General features: G+C 38.4%; 1 protein-coding gene and 1 long non-coding RNA gene across 2 annotated transcripts in view; one reads left to right on the top strand and one right to left on the bottom strand.

Annotated features, from left to right (window-relative positions):
- LOC131273054 (uncharacterized) overlaps positions 1–2,837 on the bottom strand; it is a 53,837-nt gene extending 51,000 nt beyond the window's left edge. Inside the window, exons 1-2 of the long non-coding RNA XR_009180161.2 lie at positions 2,762–2,837; positions 1,739–2,016 (exon numbers count right to left, since the gene is read on the bottom strand). This is a non-coding gene — a long non-coding RNA (uncharacterized lncRNA). The remainder of the gene's footprint in view (positions 1–1,738; positions 2,017–2,761) is intronic.
- Positions 2,838–2,862: 25 nt separating this feature from the next.
- The window catches only part of AXDND1 (axonemal dynein light chain domain containing 1), a 177,363-nt gene continuing 158,149 nt past the window's right edge, over positions 2,863–22,076 (top strand). The window contains exons 1-8 of the mRNA XM_058274806.2: positions 2,863–3,153; positions 3,512–3,718; positions 5,385–5,557; positions 6,813–6,916; positions 16,983–17,103; positions 17,618–17,703; positions 19,582–19,638; positions 20,288–20,390. Coding sequence (XP_058130789.1) covers positions 3,622–3,718; positions 5,385–5,557; positions 6,813–6,916; positions 16,983–17,103; positions 17,618–17,703; positions 19,582–19,638; positions 20,288–20,390 — 741 coding nt within the window. The 5' untranslated portion in view covers positions 2,863–3,153; positions 3,512–3,621. The remainder of the gene's footprint in view (positions 3,154–3,511; positions 3,719–5,384; positions 5,558–6,812; positions 6,917–16,982; positions 17,104–17,617; positions 17,704–19,581; positions 19,639–20,287; positions 20,391–22,076) is intronic.

The following is a 22,076-nucleotide window of genomic DNA, read 5'->3' on the forward strand; positions in this document are numbered from 1 at the left end:
CCCAATTTGTGCATTGATCCACAGCACAGAGAGCAGCAGAAGAGATACTTAAATCTGAATGTGTTTTAAAGGTTATTCTATAATTAAAGATGTCTACTCTAAAATCTAATGATGTTTGCATTTTCCTTTAATCCTGCCACACACCCCCAGCAAAACATGGCTTATGTAATCACTGGAACCATGACTCCGGTTAGTATGCATTGTATGAGCATTCACTTAATTTTTTTAAACTTTAAAATATATATATACATACACAATAGTGAAATATTGCATATATGAAGAATATGGTAAATTGATAAACTTTGGGGAAAACCTAATTTATTGAACATTAACTACATTTGTAAATACAAGTTTTTACATTTCATGCTCATAAATGCTTTTCATCTTAATATCAAGCAGCATCAGTGTTAAACATAACCCAAAGGGAAGGAAAATAAGAGAACAGGATATTATTGCCTAGGCTATGGATGGGAACCAGGTTACAGATTACAGAGAGATAAATAGCGGGGTCCACTTGTGACTTTTTGCATTTGCATCAAGAAAAGTAGTCACATCGATTCTTTACCCTCCTCTTCCTATTGCAGGTCATAATTTGATGCTTGCTTCCTTCTGCTGTTGGACTTTTAAAACCTATGAATAAGAAACCTCCCCTGCAACTCCTAAAGGGTATAAATTGCCTTCAAAATCTGATGAAAGGTAAAAATCTATTGGCCAGGATGTGCCTTTTAAGACAAGACCTGAGTAAATCCATTTTGAGGCAAGATAGCTTGCTTCCCCTCCCTGCAAAGACTACTAATAATTGGGACCTATTAAAGATAGTTCTCCATGTTGCAATATTCTTTTCACAAATGCCACAGCGGTGTTGTCTCATAGACATTTCTAAAATAGTAACAGTCAAGAAGTACTTTATAGTGGTTTCTGGTCTTGATAAACCCACTGTCCACTGCACTGCAAGATTAGCGGAGAGGGGTGCATTAGTCAGGGTTATCGAGGGAAATAGAATCGACCAGAGATATCTGTACACAGGATGAGAATTTATAAAATTGTCTCACATGACCATGGGGATGCACAAGCCCAAATTCCGTAGGACAGGCTGCAAACCAGGGGCTCTGATGAAAACCCTTGCTGAGTTCCCCAGGAGACACTGTCTGCCTGAAGTGGAGATGAGAATTCTCCCTCTGAAATGCCTCACTTGTATATTACTGTATTCCATTTTAGGGTCCCCTTGGTGTAACTAAAAAATACCACAGGAATTTGGGGAATTTCCCAAAAATTACAATTGTATTCATCAGTAGTGATGACCTTATTGTAATGCTTTCATTTATATTCTCATCTAATCTCATGGTTACTACCTCAGATTCTTCTATGACTTTAACCTAGCTTTGTGAGCTTCAGACTATGTATGTTAACCAAATGCCTCTCATTTCCAACCAGATGTCTCAAAGGTATTGCAAACTCACATGTCAGGAACTGAACATTCTCCAAAACCCTCCTCCAATCCTGTCCTCTTCTGTTCCCAGGCTCAATAACTGGCAGGATCACTACGCAGTTGCAGAGAATGGTAAATAAGAAGTAATCTTTATCTTATTCTTCACACTACAGATCCAATCACTTCCAAATCCTATAGATTTCACTTTCTGTGTATCTCTTGAATATGTTCATTGTTTCCATCTCCTCTTTCAATACCCGACTTAGATTTTTTTCAAACTAGGTAGAATATGAAAGGTGAATTAGTTACCTTTTTTCTTGTAGTACTTGCAGGTTTGATAAACCACATTTGAAGTGACACTGGAGCTTTGAGACCTCTGAAGTTCAGTATGGTGGTTATGGTTCCAAACTAACATGGAGTCATAAATCCAATGCAGTGTGGAGGAAGAAAGGCAGGCAATAAACTTGGGGTGAAACTACCTTCCATCTACTTATGTATTGCTTTTTCCCCTCATGCGTTTTGATGGTTGCCATTCTTTAAGATCAACTATGTAGAGCTATACGTATTTGTTTCAGTTCTCTGAAAATCTAGAGAAAAGTTAGGGCAATAAGAGATAAACTGAAGAATAAAATGCTCAGACACTCAAGGTAGTTTGACCAGGACAATTAAAATGGGCCACCAGTATCTCTTGTTTTGAACACCTGGCCAATTATTTCTCTTTCATATTACTTGAAACTAGGGCCTTAACTATCAATAAAAAAACAACACAACTGTCCACTTGACTTTCTGTCACTACTTATTGAAGGCGTTTGTGCCAGGTAACGCGTGTTATACTAGGAATATGACTGAACAAGATAGCCAAATTTTCTTTCAGCTTCAAATCTGCTAGACTAGGGGCATCGATACACTGGAGTTCCACTAGCATTTTGGCATTAATAGTCTGTCTCAATACAAAATGCTCCCAGGTGGTCTTAGTTCCTGAGTGCGAATGAGCTTATCGTCAACCTGACAGCAGTTTTATGGGCGAAAAGACCAAATGATTTTCTTGGGGTTGGGTCCACCTAAAGTGGATTCCTTCTCTTCTTCCTCCGGTACCAAAAAATTCGACTCAGGAATGCCCTCGGGGCTGGGCGAAGGCGATGTTGAAGGGTCCCGGGAAGTCAAAATCGAGATAAGGGTAGCACCCTCAAAAAAGCCTCAGTTGATGGAAACCCGGAATTTTGTATTACCCAATTTCCCCCTGAAATGGACTTTTAGAAAATTATGCAAAGGAACAACAAAAACGAGGTATTAGAACGATAGAAACAACTCTTAACAGATCCTTACTCATACCCGGTCGCGCTTCCCAAGAAGAGAAGGAAACTGCGCCCCAGGAACCCAGCCAGCCATCGCGCGCCTGCGTACTGGCGCCGGCCCGCAGCCCGAAGCCAGGGATCAGGCACTTTCGGATTCCGTCAGAACGGCCTGTTTAGAGATTTTTATTTTCTATAGCCATTGAACATATGCTGCAACGTAAAAGAAAAAAGAAAAACAAAATATCCAAACTGCGAGAGATTGTAGGGATTTCTTAGCCCTCTCCCTCCGCCGGCACTGCCAAAGGCAGTCCCTATTGATAGTTGCTAGGGCTTGCGGTCCTGGGTTTCCATGACAACACTGAGCGTTCAGGGGAAACGTGAGGAGAGTGATGCCTGGCGGGAAACACAATTTGTGGCTTCGGATTGCAGGTGTCCGTTTCCCATCACTTTTGACAAGAAACGGTGCTAACCTTGCCCAGTTACCGAGTTCGTAGCGCTGGCGTGTGTGAGGGTCCTGCCTGTGGGGGAGGCCGAGAGCGCGAGCTGAGCCGCTCGAGCGTGGGCGCCCCCCGAGGGTGCCCGGGCAGCTGAGGTGGGCCGCCCGTGTCTTACCCGGCCCCGGCGCTGACCCAATGGACCCTCGGGCTTCCTAGTTAAGTCGATGGCCCGAGAGAACACAGAAGCCTGCCCAAGGCAGAAAAACCCAGCTGAATCAATTCTATACCCCGATTTTAACTCAAACATTTAATTAATGTCTCTCTTTTTCGCTCTGTTTCCCCCCCTACAGGACAGTGTGACATCCCTGACAAATCCCAGTATACCGCTGACGTATTTCTAGGTTTGCTTTCCGGAGGAATATTTCAAATTACTAAAAAATTATAGAAACCGTTATTTGTTATGTCTTTCCCAAAAACGCCCACTACGCCACTAAACTCTGTGCCAACGCTAGAGGGCAAAAAATCAAAAGTATCTGCAGCCAAGGAAGAGACAAGAGGTAAACTTCTTCAAGAATCCCGCAAATATAAATAATCATGACCGTAGATAGAAATCACAATTCAGTCGCCGTTTTTCTTAATGCGAGATACTAGAATATTTAGCTAAAATTTTCTAACATGCTTATTTAAATAAAACTAAAAACCATTCCTATTGCAGAATTTTGAGTCAGAGTCCTTGTTTCATTGCTCATGGACTGTGCTTTAACTTTTTTTCCCAAAGGCTGCTGAGTTTCATATTATTTTAAACTCACCCTATTTTAAGTAATTAATAGTTGTATTACACAACACTTTTGGTACTTTAAAAAACAGTAGACTTAAGAGAATGACATGTGATTTTGTACAACATACTAATTTTACCAGATATTAGTAATTCTTCTAAATGAGATCATTCTTTAGGTTTTTTTCATTCACTTACAGATAAATGCAAATCTGTACTAGAATAAGAATCAACTAGACTTGTTTTAATATCCATTTCTTTTTTAAATTAATTCTTTATTTATTTTTATTTCTCTCCCTACTCTCCCCCCACCCCCCAGTTGTCTGCTCTCTGTGTGCATTTGCTGCATGTTCTTCTGTGACCACTTCTATCCTTATCAGCGGCACCAGGAATCTGTTTCTTTTTGTTGTGTCATCTTGTTGTGTCGGCTCTCCGTGTGTGCAGCACCATTCTTGGGCAGGCTGCACTTTCTTTCGCACTGGGCAGCTCTCCTTACAGGGTGCATTCCTTGCACGTGGGGCTCCCCTATGTGGGGGACACCCCGGCGTGGCAGGGCACTCCTTGTGCGCATCAGCACTGCCCATGGGCCAGCTCCACATGGGTCAAGGAGGCCCAGGGTTTGAACTCGGGACCTCCCATTTGGTAGGCAGACGCCCTATCCATTGAGCCAAGTCCGCTTCCTAATATCCATTACTTTAAACCTTCACCCTTTTTTTTGGGGAAATTGTGTTAACCCACTCCTCACCCTCTTTTTCCCCCTCCGTTTCCTCTAATATTCTGACTACATTCCAAGCACTCAGGAGATATTTGGTAGTGAGGACTTTAAAGGTTTTGATTGTTCAAAGAATGATACCTTCTTACAGAAATTCGGGTAATTTTCTGAATGTTATGTGAGTGGTGGAGATTAATGGAGAGTTCTTTAAAAGCAATGACTTCATAGGAGGTCTCTTCCCCTATTAAACCCTACTACCCATCTTTATAACTTCTCTGCTTTAGTCAGACTGAGAACAGTTTCTACTGTATTTATTCCACCAATTTGCTAAGATTGTTCCACTTTACTCAGAAAATTCTCTCTCCATTTTCATCTACCAAAATTCTACACTTAACTTTGAAACCCAGCTCATATCCCATCTACTCTATAAATGCCCCAACTTTATGCAGTCCTTCTCACCTTTGAACTTATATAGGAAATACTGTGGAGGTTCATCTTTGTACCTGAGTGTCTGAAAGTGTGTCACATGTAAGTGTGAGTAGACCAGTAATTTGATTTTGTTTTTCTTGGCTAGATGATTTTTAGGGTTTTAAATATTTTTTGTTACTCTTCTTGGGAACTGGAAGCAATGTTTCTCTGTTAGAAACATATAGATGGGATTGATAGAAGCTCCATCTAATGATCCTGAAAACTAGAATAGGAGCTTTTCTATCTGGTTACTTTCTTACTTTTGTAGGACTTCCTGAACTAAGGGAGAGAAAAAAATTGGTGGATGGCTCAAAACCCCTTCCTACATCCCTTCAGAATGAGTTCATCCCTGAGGAAGTTCTTCTCTCTCTGACCTATGCATCTAGTGCTGGTGCGTGTCCTGAAAATTTACTGCCTCCTAAGAAAATTAAATCACCAAAGGTGTGTATTTATGTATGTAAAGTACTTGTAAACATTTATCTTTTTGCTATTCGATTCAATAAGTAGTTATTGAACGTATATTATATACTCCAGCTATTCTTAAAATAATATTTTAATGGTAATATCCTAGACTGAAAATAAAAATCATTTGCATCTGTGGCAGTCTGAGATTATTTTATCAATCTCAAAAAGAGAAAGATTATGTTTGTAAACTAATCTGTTCCTCTGGATGTAATACCCTTTGATTGCATCAAATCCAACTGAGGGGCCTTTTATTAGAATACCTGTTAAGATTGCTGTAGGGAAGGGGTTCATACCTTTTTTTTCCATGGATCCCTTTGCCAGTCAGGTAAAAACCATAGACCCCTTACTAAGTCCACAGTATACCGTGTATTATTTAATAAACATATTACACCTGCACCAACATGTCCCCCAAGAATATTGTTGTTGTTTTTTTAATTTAAATTCAAGCTCATGGACCCCTTGTTAAGAATCCCTGCTGTAGGGCTTTTTATTAAACACTGTTGAGTCCTCACCCCCTTGCTGGGTCTAATATAAATGGACACTCAGACAGAGGAGGGGAGACATATGTCATTTTTTATCCTGCCATGTGACAGAAAGAAGTCTCAAACAGTTAAGGCCTCAGGCATGAGTCATTTGCCTGAGAGCTTACAACTGAAATTTGGAAGAGAGCAGAACAGCCAAGACTGATATGGGAAACCCTAAGAGACAGGCTTTATGCCAACTTACAGCGAAAATCAGAAAGAGGAGCAGCTGAGCCACAGAGAGGAAGCCCTGAGGGGGAAAGAGAGATTAGGCAGAGATGGACTGCCATCTTGCTTCCACATGTGGCAGGTGACTTTGGGAAGAAAGCACCTTTTATGGTGTCTTGAGCTGGACTTTTCATGGCCTTGGAACTATAAGCTTTTACCTCAAATCCCCATTATAAAGCCAATAGATTTCTGGTGCTTTGCATTGGCACCCCTTTGGCAAATCAAGACAGCATGGATGTATCTTTCTAGTGCAAATGCTTTATATTTCCATTAACCTGTTTTTATGTGTATTTACCAAAATGGTTTTTTTTTTAAACTGTATAATTGTTCTAGTTTCAGTCTTTCTCCCCAGGGAAGAATTATGCTATCTTTTTCATAGGGCATCCAAATACACTTAATATAAATACTCAAAACTATTAAGAATCTATTTCATTTCCCTAGCATACTTACTGTTGTATATTCATGTTTTTTGCTTTTCTCAGGGTAGTCTTCTGCGCCCTACTGACAATGTCTGGCATCACCCTGTTCGAAGGAACAAGTTCAAATACCTGATTGACCATCCTGTCTCCCTAACAGGAGCTGGAAGGTAAAGAAGGAGAATAATGGGTTAAATGCATTTGAAAAGAGTCAGGAAAGGTGTACATATCATTTTCTCTTTCTGTAGGATTTCCTTGGGAGGGGTAGGATTAGAAAAATCATAAATTCAAGATTTTAGAGCTTGCAGGATCTTTGATAAATCAGGATATAGTCAGAAGAGGACAAAGGGTCACCTTTTTGCATACGATTATTATCAATCAATGGTTATGGATACTCTTTCCTCATATTTCTGATTTGTTTTTTGAATGCAAAGATATTGCATGTACTTGTTCCTATACTCTTATACACCTGTTACGCCCTACTAAAATGGACAAGATCAAACAGATAGACTACCATTTGTGGGAGCAGCTCAAGTGGTTGAGTGTCTGCTTCTCACATGGGAGGTCACAGGTTCGGTTCCTAGTACTTCCTAAAAAAAATAACAACAAGCAAACAAATTAAAAAATAACTTAAGGGAGCCAATTTGGCTCTGTGGTTAAGCACTGGCTTCCCACATGTGCGGACCCAGGTTCAATCCCCAGGCCCTGGTACCTCAAAAAATTTTTTTTTCGTTTGTGCCCCTTTTATCTGTATGTGTATCTTTTTTTTGGTTTATCTGAGAGGAAAGAACTAAGTAATGTAGTTTAAGGATATGGAAAACCTCAGGGAACAAGTGTTTAACAGGTAGCTCTCCTCAAAGTGAATCCTTAACTTTTAAACTATTTCAGATGAAGTTAGCAGATACTACTTGTTCTTTTTGTATCATTCCTAAACATATTCTAAATGTCAGCATTTCCTGGTGAGGATTGTGACCTGCTAATTTGTTAATTAGAGTCGATTTATGAATTTACTATGTGTGTTACGTACTTAAATTTCACTTCATCAGAAATAAATGTTTAAAATTACCATACCTGGGAAGGCTGATCTTTCTGAAGTTTCATTTTCTCATCTGTAAAACAGAAGTACTTGCTCCATTTTGTGTACCTCCCAGGGATAGTTAAAATATAAATTAGATAATGAATACCAGAACACTTGTAAAACTGTAAGGTGTTATTTAAATTTAAGTTCTTATTATTCAACTGGAAAAAGCATCTGAAACATGGACTAGTGACTTTAGTGTCCTGGGGCTTTAGTGGAATAAAGCATTTTATCATGCCTTCAGATCATGGTTGTTAATGATTAGTACGTATGAGACATTTTGAAGTGCTTTGAAAAAGTAATGAGCTATATTTGAATGTGGCAGTAAAATGACATAAAAACCTAATGTCTTATAACTTCTGGCTTGGAATTTTTAAAAATTCTCTATTGTGGTAAGCAGAATATTGGGCCTCCATAGATGTCCACACAATAATCCCTTGACCCTGTGAATGTTATCTCACATGGCAAAAAGGACTTTGCAAATGTAATCAAGATTAAGGACTTGAGATGGGGAAGATTTTCCTACATTATCAGGATAGGCCTTATCTTAAAAGTCCTTAAAAGTGGTGGAGGGGGCTGAAGATATCGCTGGAGGGTGACACAAAAGGAGGAGGAGATGGGTAAGGGGAAATTCAAAGCATGAGATGGCCTTGAGCCAAGGAATTACAGTTGGCTACTAGAAACTGGGAACGGTTTTCAGTGACAACCACCAAGGAGATAGGATTTCAGTCTTAGAACTGAATTCTGCCAATGACGCAAATGAGCAAGCGAACAGTTCCTTTCCTAGCACCCTGTCAACACATTGATATTAGCCTGGTGAGACCCATGTTGTACTTCTGAACCACAAAACTGGATGATAAAAAATTTGTGTTTCTTAAGCCACTGTGCTTGTGGTACTTTGTCATGGTAGCAATAGAAAGCGATCATAAATATACACAAATTACTATAATTAATAAGAGTTAACTTCCCAGTAATTTCATCTCTCCAGAGCACAACATAAAGGAAAAACCAACCAAGTCAAGCTCCACTGAGTAATGTTTTTGAGCTCTATAAGTCAAAGGTTTAATACAAGAAATAACATTCTAGATATCTTAAGCAGGAAAGGATTGAATACAGGAAATTGGGTATTTACAAAATTGTTGGAAGGGCTAAAGGAGCAGATAAGAGGCAGGGCCTTCAGTAATAACTCCCAGAACAGGATAGTACTGACTCCCAGTGAAACTACTTCTGAGGTTGTCATAAGAGGATTACCCCTTCTTTTGTCAAAAGAAGATATACATATGGCCAATAAGTACATGAAAAGAGGCTCAACATCATTGGTCATTAAGAAAACACAAATCAAAACCAAATGAGATACCACTTTACACTTACTAGGATGAGTATAAAGAAAAATTAGAGAATAACAAGTGGTTGACTAGCATGTAGAAAAATTGGAATCCTCATGCATTGGTGATGGGAATGCAAAGTGGTTTAATAACTTTGGAAAATAATTTTTAGTTCCTCAAAAATTCAACATAGAGATACCTTATGACCCAGCAATTCTACTCCTAGATACATACCAAAGAGGAATGAAAATATGTCCACACAAAAACATATATGTATATTAATAGCAGCATTCTGTTTCTATGAACATACATTCATAGGCTACTACTATTTGAAAAACCAAAAGGCGGAAACTATCCAAATATCCATTAACTGATGAATGGATAAAGAAAATGTATGTCCATACAATGGAATGCTACTCATCCGTAAAAAGGAATGTAGTATGAGTACATGCTCCAATGTGGATGAGTCTTGAAAACATTACACTAAGTGAAATAAGGCAGTCACAAAAGACCACATGTTCCATTTATATGAAATGTCCAGAATAGGCAAATCCATTGAGATAAGAAGTAGATTAGTGATTGCCCAGGACTGATGGGAGGGGTAGAGGGAAATGACTGCTAATGGGTCACTTTTTAGGGTGATGAAATGTTCTGTAACTACAATGAGCATAACATTATTGATGTAGTAAATCAATGTGATTTCCTATGGGATGTTCAGATCTGTCGGATCGCTTCAGACTAGTGAATGTGAACTCTTTCTAAGTATCTTTTCTGACACAGATAGAAAAGAAGGCATTTACCAACTCAGTGACTGCATACCAAAAACCCAAAGTCATAATTTTTTACAAAGATAACACACTTGGAATTGTGGCTGCCTTTAGAACTAGTCTGTTGAATTTGCCTCCATCTGCTTTTATTCTCTAGGGTTTGTCTGCTTTCTCCAGGGGCCATAAAGAAGAATTAAATGGAGATAAAACAGAGACCATTGCCCCTGCATACTTTAGGTCCTAATTTCTGCCATTGCCTCCTTAGAATATGTTATTTTTTTTTTTTCAGAAAGATTTCTTTTATTTATTTATTTCTTCCCACCTCCTTGTTGTTTTTCACTTGCCCTGTCTGTTCATCTTCCTTGTTTCTTTAGAAGGAATGAGAAGTCGAACCCAGTAACTCAGATGTGGGAGGAGGGGCCTAATCGTTAGAGCCATCTCCACTCCCCGCTTTTGTTGTGTTTCTCTTTATGTCTCCCCCCACCCGCCGCATCTCTTGTTGCATCATCTTTTGTGTCATATTGTTGCGTCAACTTGTCACACCTGCTGGCTGCATCAGTCCACAGTCTTCTTTAGGGGCACCGGGAGCCTCTGCTCCCTGCTTTGTTGGGTCTCATTATGTTTTTCTTCTTGTGTCTCTTGTGTCAACTTGGCTGTGCCCACTTGTCATGCCAGCTCACTCTCTTCTTTAGGAGTCACTGGGATCAGAACCAACAACCTTCCATGTGGTAGATGGGAGCCCAGTCACCTGAGCTACATCAGCTTCCCACGTTATTTTATTTTGATTTACTATCTTGGCAGTAGTGGGAGGCAGTTTCAGAAACTTCCATTGGTCTTCCCCATTATGATAGCTTTTACCCCACAGATCAATGATCTAATTTGGGGACTATGTCCACCTCTAAGTAGTTCTACCACAATTATGCATCTGTGACTGGGTAAATGACCATTAGGTGTGAATATGGACTCAAAAGACCCACTGTGAGCCTGATGTTGGTCCTGATCCCCTTTAGTTCCTGGCTCCCAAATATTCCTATTGCAACAGGCACCATGATGGTGTTTAAATTCTCTGGATATCAATGCCAGCTTCACCTCAGGTCTAATAATCTTTGAAATGTTGTATATGTCCCTTTCTACATTGTACAGTCACGTGATTAAAGTCTGTAGGATCTTTGGAGAGAGGACTGGGGAAATCATTACTGTGTGCATTTGCTGTGATGTTGCTGGGTCCTTTCTTCCCATGACCCAGGCTCCACCTTAATTAGTGGGTTCTGTGTCTGCAAACTGGCTCAGGTCTGGAACCAACATCAGGGATTTGACTTTATGTTAGAGTTACTGTTCACAGCATCTTGATCATCCATTATTTATTTCTTCTGATGACACAAATTGAGTTGTTTCCTTCTTGTCTACCAATCTATTTTGCCCAAGGGATACTGTATTCTGTTAATCATTGATAACTCTTTGTGGAGCAGGCCTCCATGCCTCCCACTCTGATTATGCCACTCATTACTATAATACATATGCCTTCACCTGGCTTCTTATGGTTAAGCACCATCTGATCTCTCCATTGTTATCAGTGAGCCTAGTTTTGTAATGGTCTCTCCTACTGTCTGCCCTGGCCTTTTAAAGGAGAGCTACCACTAAATCTCTTATATGATGCTGGTGTCCCTTTTGTCAGTCCCTTTTAGTAACTTCTGGTAGCTTTCATGTGTCCTCCAGGCCTTCCCATGAAACATAATCATCTGGTGCATTTTCTGGCCTTATAGAGTATATCCGCCTCAACATTTCCATGTCCCTGAGTCTTTTAATCATTTGCTCTGGGGGAAACCAGTTGCCATGACATGAGGACATTCAAGTAACCTGGTGTGAAGGTCCAGATGATAAGGTTCTAAAGTCTCATACCAACAAATAGCTAGTATCAACTATCAGCAGATAGTGAGCCATCTTGAAAGTGGATCTTCCAACTCCAGTCAAACATTTAGATGATTGAAACCCTGGACCATCATATGACTGCAACTTTATGAGAAACCCTAGGCCAGGACAACCTAGCCAAGTTGCTCCTGGATTCCTGGCCCACAGAAACTGTGAGATATAATAAATGATTATTGTTGTATTAACCCAGTTTTGGGGCAATTTGTTACACAGCAGTAGTTAACCAATATACCAGAAAAAGTTATTATTTTCTAGTTACTGTTTTCACTATATTTTTCAAATGCATGATACACTGCACCAGCTAGTGCAAACTCTTCCACGGGAACACTGATCCAATTCACTCCTGGGGAAATTTTTAACATTTAAATTGCTACTTTGTGCCAGAGGCTATCTGTGATTCACCACAAATGATGTGTCCTTATTGCTAGCTGGGCAGTGAGTGATCCAACTCCAAAACCCTAGCATATCACCTGCTTTCTAAAAAACTCCTGGGAAGCGGACTTGGCCCAGTGGTTAGGGCATCCGTCTAGCACATGGAGTCCACGGTTCAAACCCTGGGCCTCCTTGACCTGTGTGGAGCTGGCCCATGTACAGTGCTGATGTGTGCAAGGAGTGCCCTGCCATGCAGGGGTGTCCCCACGTAGGGGAGCCCTACGCACAAGGAGTGCGCCCCATAAGGAGAGCCGCCCAGCATGAAAGAAAGTTCAGCCTGCCCAAGAATGGCGCTGCACACACACAGAGCTGACACAACAAGATGATGCAACAGAAAGAAACACAGGTTCCCGTGCTGCTGACAACAGAAGCAGACAAAGAAGAACATGCAGCAAAATAGACACTGAGAACAGACAACTGGGGGGAGGGGGGAAGGAGAGAAAAATAAATAAATAAATAAATAAATAACTCCTGGCATCAAATTATCTCAGACTGGATTTTCTGGAAAACAGATTGAGACTGAGTTTAGTGTGCAGGATATTTATTAGGGATTGCCCTTAGATTAGAATCAATTTCTGTGTTGGAGAGAGAAGGATTGGATAGAGGCAAAAGTTGAGTTGTGATTCAGATTTGACAGCCTCAGCCACCTGGATGGGGTACTATGGAGCTAAAATGGTCCATGAAAATTTTCCTATGTTGAGTCAATATGGCCTTCAAAATTCTACCTCCATTAGTCAGTAGGTGTTGGCAAGATAGCTCCTTACCACTGATGAAATCCCTGCAGGGGCTGTCAGCTGAATGTATGGTTGCCAGTTTATCAAATGCAATATTTAGGACCTAACTATACTAAGAAATTATGTATGTTTATCTACAATTCAAATTTTACTGCACATCCTGTATTTTGTCCAGCAACCCTAGCTGAAGACTATCTGCTGACAGCACTCCCAACAGGTAGGACCAGTCCTTCCTTGAGGGGGATCTTGGAAGCACATTTGCATATCTGTGCCAGAACAAAAAATTTAGGCCAATTATCTTATTTAATTTTCATGATCACTTCAAGATCTTTTTCTTCCCCCCTCTCTTCCTCATGAAAGCCCCAGGTCCTCAAAAGCACGTGCTATCAAATTATACTACCCACTACCCTTACCAGTTTCAGTTACTTACTGGCTTCTCATGTGTTCCCCAAGATTTAGGAAAATTTTAGCATCTGGCTTACTGTCTTCCTTTCCACCAGTATTTCTCTCACTGTTCTTGGAGATCTTTTTATTTATTTTTATGGGAGAAGTTGTAGGCTTTCAGGAAGATTATGCAGGAAATACAGAGGTCCCAAATACCCATCCCCATTTTTAACATTTTGTCTAAGTATGGTACCTTTGTTACAATTGATGAAAAAAATTATTATAATTATACTATTGACTATAATCCATAGTTCACATTAGGGTTCACTGTTGTGTACAATACTATGTGGTTTTTTTAAAAAATAAAATTAGTCTAGCAACATATATACCACCTTAAATTGTCCCTTTTAACCACGTTCAGATATGCAATTCAGTGATGTTTGTTACATTTACAGTGTTGTGTTACCATGACCACTATACAATACTAAAACTTTTCCATCACCCCAAACAGAAACTCTGTACCAATTAAGAATTAACTCTCTAGTTCCTATCCCCACTCTGACAACCTGTATTATAGCTTCTGATTGTGAATTTGGTTATTCTAATTGTTTTATATCAATGAGATCATACAATATTTGTCCTTTGGTGTCTTGCTCATTTCACTCAAAATAATGTCTTCAAGGTTCATCCATGTTGTTGGATGTATTAGGAATTTGCTCCTTTTCACAGTTGAATAATATTCCATTGTATGTACATTTTGTTTATCAGTTCATGTGTTGATGGACATTTTAGTTGCTTTTGCCTTTTGGTTATTGTGAATAATGCTGCTATGAACATTGGTGTACAAATGTCTGAGTCCATACAGTCAATTCTTTTGGATATATACCTAGAAGTGGGGTTGCTGGAATATATGATCATTCTGTACTTAACTTTCTGAAGAACTACTAAACTTTTTCCCTCAGTATCCATACCATTTTACATCTCCACCAGTAATGAGCAAGTGTTCTTATTCCTCCACATCCTCTCCAGCACTGTTAGTTTTTGATCAGGACCAGGCTACTGTGCAGGCTGCTTCTGCTCTTTGAGCCATAAGATTCAGCAGAAACATGGATGCTCAGGACTGGACCAAAACCAGCAGGCACTCCCATGTATGGGGGAAGGAAAGGTTCACCACTGCATTTGGAGGGACAGGCCATCTCCTCTGGTGTTTTGGGGAATGGACCTTGTGCCCCAATGTTTATGGAGAGTGCTGCCACCCTAGTGCTTGTACATGGTTGGGCCTGTGCCCCAACATTTGCAGAAAGCCTGGCCACCAAACCAGTGCTTAAAGAGGGTCAGGTCTGTGTCTCAACATTCACGAAGAGCCTGGCTGCCATCCCAATGCATAGAGAAGGTGGAACCTTCATTCCAGTGTTTGGAGAAGGCTTGGACACCATGCAAGTGCTTGAACAGGATGAATGGCCACTCCATAGACCTCAAGGACAAATCATTAGTCCTTAGGTGACTCTGACCTTGAAATCTAGTGGTATTTGTCTTCTGGATTTCTGACTCGTTTGGGACCCATGATCTCTGTTTTACCTTCTGGCATGGGAATGTCTATCCCATGTTCCATGGTGTATTGGATGCAGATAACTGATTTTCCAGGTTTAACAGGTCCATAGGCAAAGGGGAATTGTGCCCTAGGATAGACTATATCCATATAACTGATTTTGAGGGTTGGTACTTAGCATTGTTACTGTAATGACTTAAAGCTTTTGGGAAGTTGTGATGGAATTAATGCATTTTGCATGTAGTAAGAATATGTGTTTTTGGATCCAGAGAGCAGACTGTGGTGGCTTTGATATATGTATCCCAGAAAAGTATATTCTTAATCTTACTCCATTCTTGTGGGTGTTAACTCATTGTAAATATGACCATTTGATGATGTTACTTTTGTTAAGATGTGGCTCAACTAAATAATGACGGGTCTTAATCCTAATACTGAAGGCTTTATAGGGAATGCCACAGAGAGAGAAAGCCAGAGGGAGCAGCTAGAAGCTGAAAGCCAATGAAACTTGGAAGAGATAGAAGCCATGTGTATTACCATGTGACAGGAAAGTCAAGGACCAAGGTTCATGAGCACCAGCCCCAGAATGCCGCACTCTCCTGGGAGAAAGCTTCACCTTGATGATGCTTGATTTGGATATCTCCTAGCCTCACACCTGGGAACCAATGATTTCCCACTGTTAAAGCTAACCTATTATATGGTATTTGCTTTGCCAGATAGGAAACTAAAAATAAGAAGAGGATATTTTTAAAAAGAGTGGGTTTCAACCCTTAGATAATATTTCCTAGAAGTAGTGAAAGATAAAAAACTGATAAGTTGTTTAACTTGGAAGTAGGAAGTCACCCTCAGCTTTCTAGAGAATGGTTGCAGAAGAAAGATATGGTCAGAAACCAGATTGCAGGGAAATTTCTAGAAATTTGATGAGAGGAAGTAGAGTTAGGTCATGATACTATGAGGACATTTCACACTCCATGGAAGATTCTTAAGAAGGGGGAGAGACTTGAGTTATAGACAAAGAGGAAGGAAATATATAAATACCTATATATATACACATATAAACACAGAAGTTATAGTTGGTGGAATAAGATCCCTGAGGATGCAGCAAAGATGGAATCAAGGACTAAAGTGGAGGGGATACCCTTGGGAACGTATCTTAACCTGAGATTGAAGAAAAGGGAAAAAATTATGATGGGAATGGGAAATTTCAGGTGGAGGAGAAGAACAATGTGAGAGAATCTCACATTTAATGCCTCAGTCTTAGTAAAGTATGAGGTGAAGAGATCAATTTTTCTGAAATAAGTGCTCATTTTTATCCACTAGAAGGATGTATGTGGACCTGCCCCATTCTTATCCAGTATCTAGGCTGAAAAATTATTTTGTAAATATATTTTTCTTATTTTTCATTCTTCTTGGTGCTATGGTAAATAGTGTTTTTAATTTCAAGTTGCAAGTTTTCATTGCTGGTATATAGGAAAGAAACTGACTTTTGTGTATTAACCTTATGTCCTACAGTTTTGCTATAAACATTTTTTAGTTCAATGAGTTTTTGTTGTTGTTATTGATTCTTTGTGGTTTTCTACATAGACAGTCATATCATCTGTAAACAAACCAGTTTTATTTCTTCTTTCTTAATCTGTATTCCTTCCCTTATCTTACTGGTTTAGCTGGGCTTCTAGTACAGTGTTGAATAGGAGTGGTGAGAGGGGGCATCCTATTCCTATTCCCAATTCCAATATCTAGTTTCTAACCATTACTTAAGATGTTGGCCAAAGATGTTTTGTAGATGTTCTTTATCATGTTGAGGAGGGTTCCCTTCTATTCCTAGTTTCCTCAGAGTTTTTATCATGAGTGGGTGTTGTATTTTGTTAGATGCTTTTTCTGTATCTGATATAATCATATTTTTTCTTTAGCTCATTTATGTGATTGATTACTTTGGTTTTTCAAGTGTTGAACCAACCTTGGATCATTAGAATAATTCCTTTTATACACGCTGGATTTGATTTGCTAATATTTTGTTGAGGATATTTTTCTTATGTTTTAGGGATATTTCTTTTCTATATGATGTTAAATATTTTAAAGGAAAAACTAGGGAGAATGCACTTTGTCCCCCACGTGAGGATCATTCATTACAGTCACAAGATGGTGTCATTGTGCCTCATCAGGTAAATAAAGTCGTTGACAAACCATGTTTTCTCCCTCTATTTTTAAATAATTTCCCCAAAATATAAATCAATACTTTACTATAGCTGCATTCTACATCACGTATCAGTCTTTATAGCATTTTCTAATTAATTCTAGAAAAGGAATTTACAGGGAAAGATCCAAAGATATTTAAGTCTTTTCCAAATCACAGTTATCTACTTTAATCCTGAGAATTCAGTAGAGGAGAATAGCCTTTTCCCCCCAGAAATGTATATGTAAATTGTAGAATTATTCTTTTTGATGCCACCCTAAATTTTAAATTTCTTATTGCATTTAAGGGCAAAGAGGCTTCTTTAAAAAGTGTTTTCTGCTAAATGTTTTGTCACTTTCCATGAACCACATTACAAATAATGTTATTTCTCTAATTAAAATATCTCAACTTATTAAATAATATCATTTGGCATAAAAGTTAGGATTTATACAACTCAATTTTTTCATCTACAATGTATTCTTTCTTTTCTTTTCTACTTTAAGCCAAAGAGACTAACAGATACTTTGATTCCTGAAGAATTTCATATTGTGTCAAGTACAGGAGTTTCAGGTTTGGAGTGTTATGATGAGTGAGTATTATGATATATATACTGAATAACTGACCAGTTTAACTGCCTCCTCCTTCCCAGATGCACAGAGAAAATTGAGGACAATGGTACACTCATTTCCACTGAATTGATGAAATTTTTGGGATAGCCATCCTAATACAATTTAAGATTATTTTGGTAAAATTAAGATGAAGATAAATTTATGATGCCAAAAATGAATGAAAAAGTCTTAAAAGAATTTAGTGATTATAGTATTCTCTATATTTTCCTGCTACTTAATTTTGAATTTTTAAAAAATGATGCTTTGTTTCGAATATACCTGACTATGTCCCTTTAGGAATACCTTTAGCAGTGACCGTAGAGTCAAAGTAAAGAAGTACCCTCTAGTCTAGAATCTTCCCCAGGATAGAAGTTTAATACTTTGCTTGCTGCTCTGTAAGCCTCTATCTATTGAGAAAACATACCTATAACAACACAAACATAGAAGTATGTTTTAGGTGCATTTTTTCCCATATGTTAGCACCCTATATTGGTGATATACCTTTGTTATAGACCCTGAAAGAACATTCTTATGTTCATATTCTTAACTATAATCCTCAGCCACACCTGAATTTACTGAGTTACATAGTCACCCAGTTTGTCCTCTAGCTTTCCCTGGAGAGTGTTCATTGACCTAAATTCTGAAACTGGAACTTATTAATAATTGTGTTCCAGTAGGGGGGAAGAACCAAAGGCAATTCTTATTAACTAGGAGAAGAAGAATGATATAGAAATTACAATGAATTTACAAGATTACCACATGGTTCATGGAACCAGTTTTATGGTGCTACTCATTTAGATGTAAAATAAACAAGCACTTTCAGAGGGCAGATATGGCTAGGAAACAGGACACCTAGGCTCTAGTTCTAGTCTCATTTCTGCTTCTAACTTGTTTTATAACTTGATCAGTCCCTTAACTTTGTTGACAGTATAGTTAGAATATCCTTTCACCTTTGAAAATTTGTTTCTTTCTTTTTATTGTATTTTTTGAAGATACATAGATCACAAAAAAATGTTACATTAAAAAATATAAAAGATTCTCACATACCCCACACCCCACCCCATCTCACCCCTCCCACATCAACAACTTCTTTCATCATTGTGGTACATTCACTGCATTTGGTAAATACATTTTGGAGCACTGCTGCACCGCATGGATAATAGTTTATGTTATAGTTTACACTCTCCCCCAGTACATTCAGTTGGTTATGGCAGGATATATAATGTCCAGCATCTGTCCCTGCAATATCATTTAGGACAACTCCAAGTCCCAAAAATGCTCCCACATCACATCTCTTCTTCCCTCTCCCTGCCTTCAGCAACTACCATGGCCACTTTCTCCAGATCAGTGCTACAGTTTCTTCCATTACTAGTCACAATAGTTCTATAATAGAATAAAAGTAAGTACCCTCTAATCCATGTTTTATTCCTCCATCCTGTGAACCCTGGGATGGTCATGTCCACTCCACTTGTATATCAAGAGAGGACTTAAACCCACATGATTGATGGATGCCATTCTCCTGCTTGGAGTGAAAGGCACTATCAATCCCGTGGTGTAGTGGTTGACCATCTTCACCGCCCTGTTAGCTGACCTGGGTATGAATCAAGGAAAATTTCATATTGAAACAAACAGAGGAAAGTGATTAAAGATCATTTCCAAAAATATGTTTCAAATATGATCAATATAATTCTGTGTCTGTAGATGTCTGTGGGTATTTTGTATGATCTATGTGCAAATGGTGAACATTTTTTACTGCCTCCTAGCTTCTCAATTCTAGAAGGTGTAAGTTTATCATGTTATATTCGATAAAGAAGTCAGAAAAATTTCTTAAAACAACATTTATGTCTTATTTATTATAGCAAATATACTACACTGCTCACAGATAGTGAAAACAGGCTATTGCTGTTCCCATCCATGTAAGTACAGTTTATTTTCTAAGGTGTTTCTTATAAAAAACAATTACATACATATATATATATATGTGTTTTTCTTGATAATTTATTGTTCAAAAATATTACAATTATAGCAGAAAAATAAGACAATAGTTGCACAGAATCCCATCATCTAATCATGTTTTCACCTGTTCAATTGCATATTCAATTTTTTAAGTATTTGTAAATATGTACTATAAAATACTTTCATATTCTACATTTAACCACTGGTTTTTCTACATTTTGCTAGTCTTTTTTTTTTTTTTTCTTGTCTCCCTTTTTCTCCTTTCACTTTGTGAAGTAACCAGTACTAAGAGCATGGTTTATATCTACTCATCTTTTTTCATGTTCTTATAAACCTATGCAAGAGATATATAGAATATTTTGGGAGAGAAGATTTATTTTCTTTCACAAAAAAAGGGGAAGAGAATCATACTATATGCATTTTCCTCCACTTGCTTTTTCCAATGAAAATATACTATTGACTAGTTCAGTAGATCCAGGTGTAAAGCTTTAAAATAACATTAATATTGCATAGCATATACAGTTTTTTTCACACTTTATATTCTTTATCCCATTTGAGGATGACCTAGTGTAATACTAATTATGAAATTATGCCACCTTAATCTTTTAGGAAGCCTAATAAAAGAGTAGAAGTGGTCCAGCTGAATAATGTGATGGATACAATGCTAGAAAGGGCTGGTGTGGAAAATCAGGAATATAGAGGACCAACCCAGGTAACTGCAAAGATCAATATAATATAATAATTAAGAGCATGTAGTCTGACAGCATGTAATCTGAAAGCACAATGCCGAGATTGGAATTCTGTGTCTGCTATTTATTAGCTATTACCTTGGGCAAGTCATTTAATGTATTTGTGCCAAAGTTTCCTTACATATAAGTTAGAGATAATGCTAGTATTTACCTCATGGGGTTTTTGTGAAGATTAAATGACATAATGAATGTAAAGTCCTCAGAACATTGTCTGGCATGTAACAAGTATGTATAATTAATTGTTAGCATTGTTAATATTCTTATTGTTACTGTGTTTAATTGAATATAAGTTACCACTGATTTTTAGATCCTTATTATTTATGTACCACTGGAATAGCACTGTCAACTAAACTATGCCAAGTAAGCCATGCTTTCTTACCAGTCATGCTTTTTCTTTTGTACTTAATGAAATAGTTATTTCAGCCATATAAAGATATATAGGGTTCCAAAGATTTAAGTCTCCTGGACATACAACTATCAACTCTAGTACTAACTATAAGTTCAAATAGAAGGGGCAGAAGGGCCATGTATAGGGAAACCATAACTGAGTCCAACTCTAACAATTGAGAGCACAAATTTCAAAGTACGGCCCACTGGCAGGTGCCAAACTCCTGAGCTATCTGCCTAGCTTATAGTGTCTGAATGTCTCTAGAGCCCTCAGTCACCCCACTATTTGAGACAATATTTACTTTGGCCCTCAATGAGATCCTGCTGAGATGTGCATAAGCATAACCTCTGGAATGACCTCCCAACTCACTTTGAAGTCTCTTTGCCATTTAAATGAGTTTGTTCTTACCTTTTCCCTCTTCTGGTCAAGGTCTTTTTCTATTTGCATTGCTAGTTGATGCTAGGTAGTAATCCCTTGATGCCAGGGAGGCTCATCCCCAGGAGTCATGTCCCACCATGGTGGGAAGGAAGTGCGTTATTATGCTGAGTTTGGTTTAGAGAGAGGCCACATTTGAGCAACAGGGAGGCTCTCAGCAGGTAACTTTTAGGCACCCTATACTACTAGGCTAAATTTCAATTTCAAATGAAAAGGTTCAGAAGTACAATCATCGATATCAAGGGCCCATCAATGGTCCATGCTCCTTCACTTGTCACTGCCCCTATACTTGGAAGATTCTTGTTGTCCCATTGGAGACTGTGGCAGAACTCCCTAGGATTGGAATTGGATATTATTTTGGTTATCGTGTAAATCTCTACCCACTGTGACAATGCCCCATGAACAGTTGAACTCATTCATATGCCTTATATTTATGCCCCAGGTTCACCTCTTCCCATGCATCCCCCATCACTGACACCCCACACCAATGATCCTCCTCTGCCACAGTTGTAACCCTTCTGTGATCCAAAACTTCTTCAAAAATGAAGCTAACAAAATAACCAAATATAATTAATAAGAAAATGAAATAATAATGACAGTTTTTAAAAAAAACAAATAAAATATAAAATATTTAAAAATTTTTGAAATAAAAAATATATAAAATTTAAAAAATTTTTGACAGTATGCCTTTTTTTGTCCTTTATATATACCTTTTTTTAAATTTCTTTGTCCTTATTTTTTTTAAGGTTACATTAAAAAAAATCAGGTCCCCATACAGCTCCCCACCCCTCACCCCACTCCTCCCATAACAACAACCTCCTCCATC

The sequence above is a fragment of the Dasypus novemcinctus genome, chromosome 13, assembly GCF_030445035.2.
Source record: "Dasypus novemcinctus isolate mDasNov1 chromosome 13, mDasNov1.1.hap2, whole genome shotgun sequence".
Taxonomy (NCBI): domain Eukaryota; kingdom Metazoa; phylum Chordata; class Mammalia; order Cingulata; family Dasypodidae; genus Dasypus; species Dasypus novemcinctus.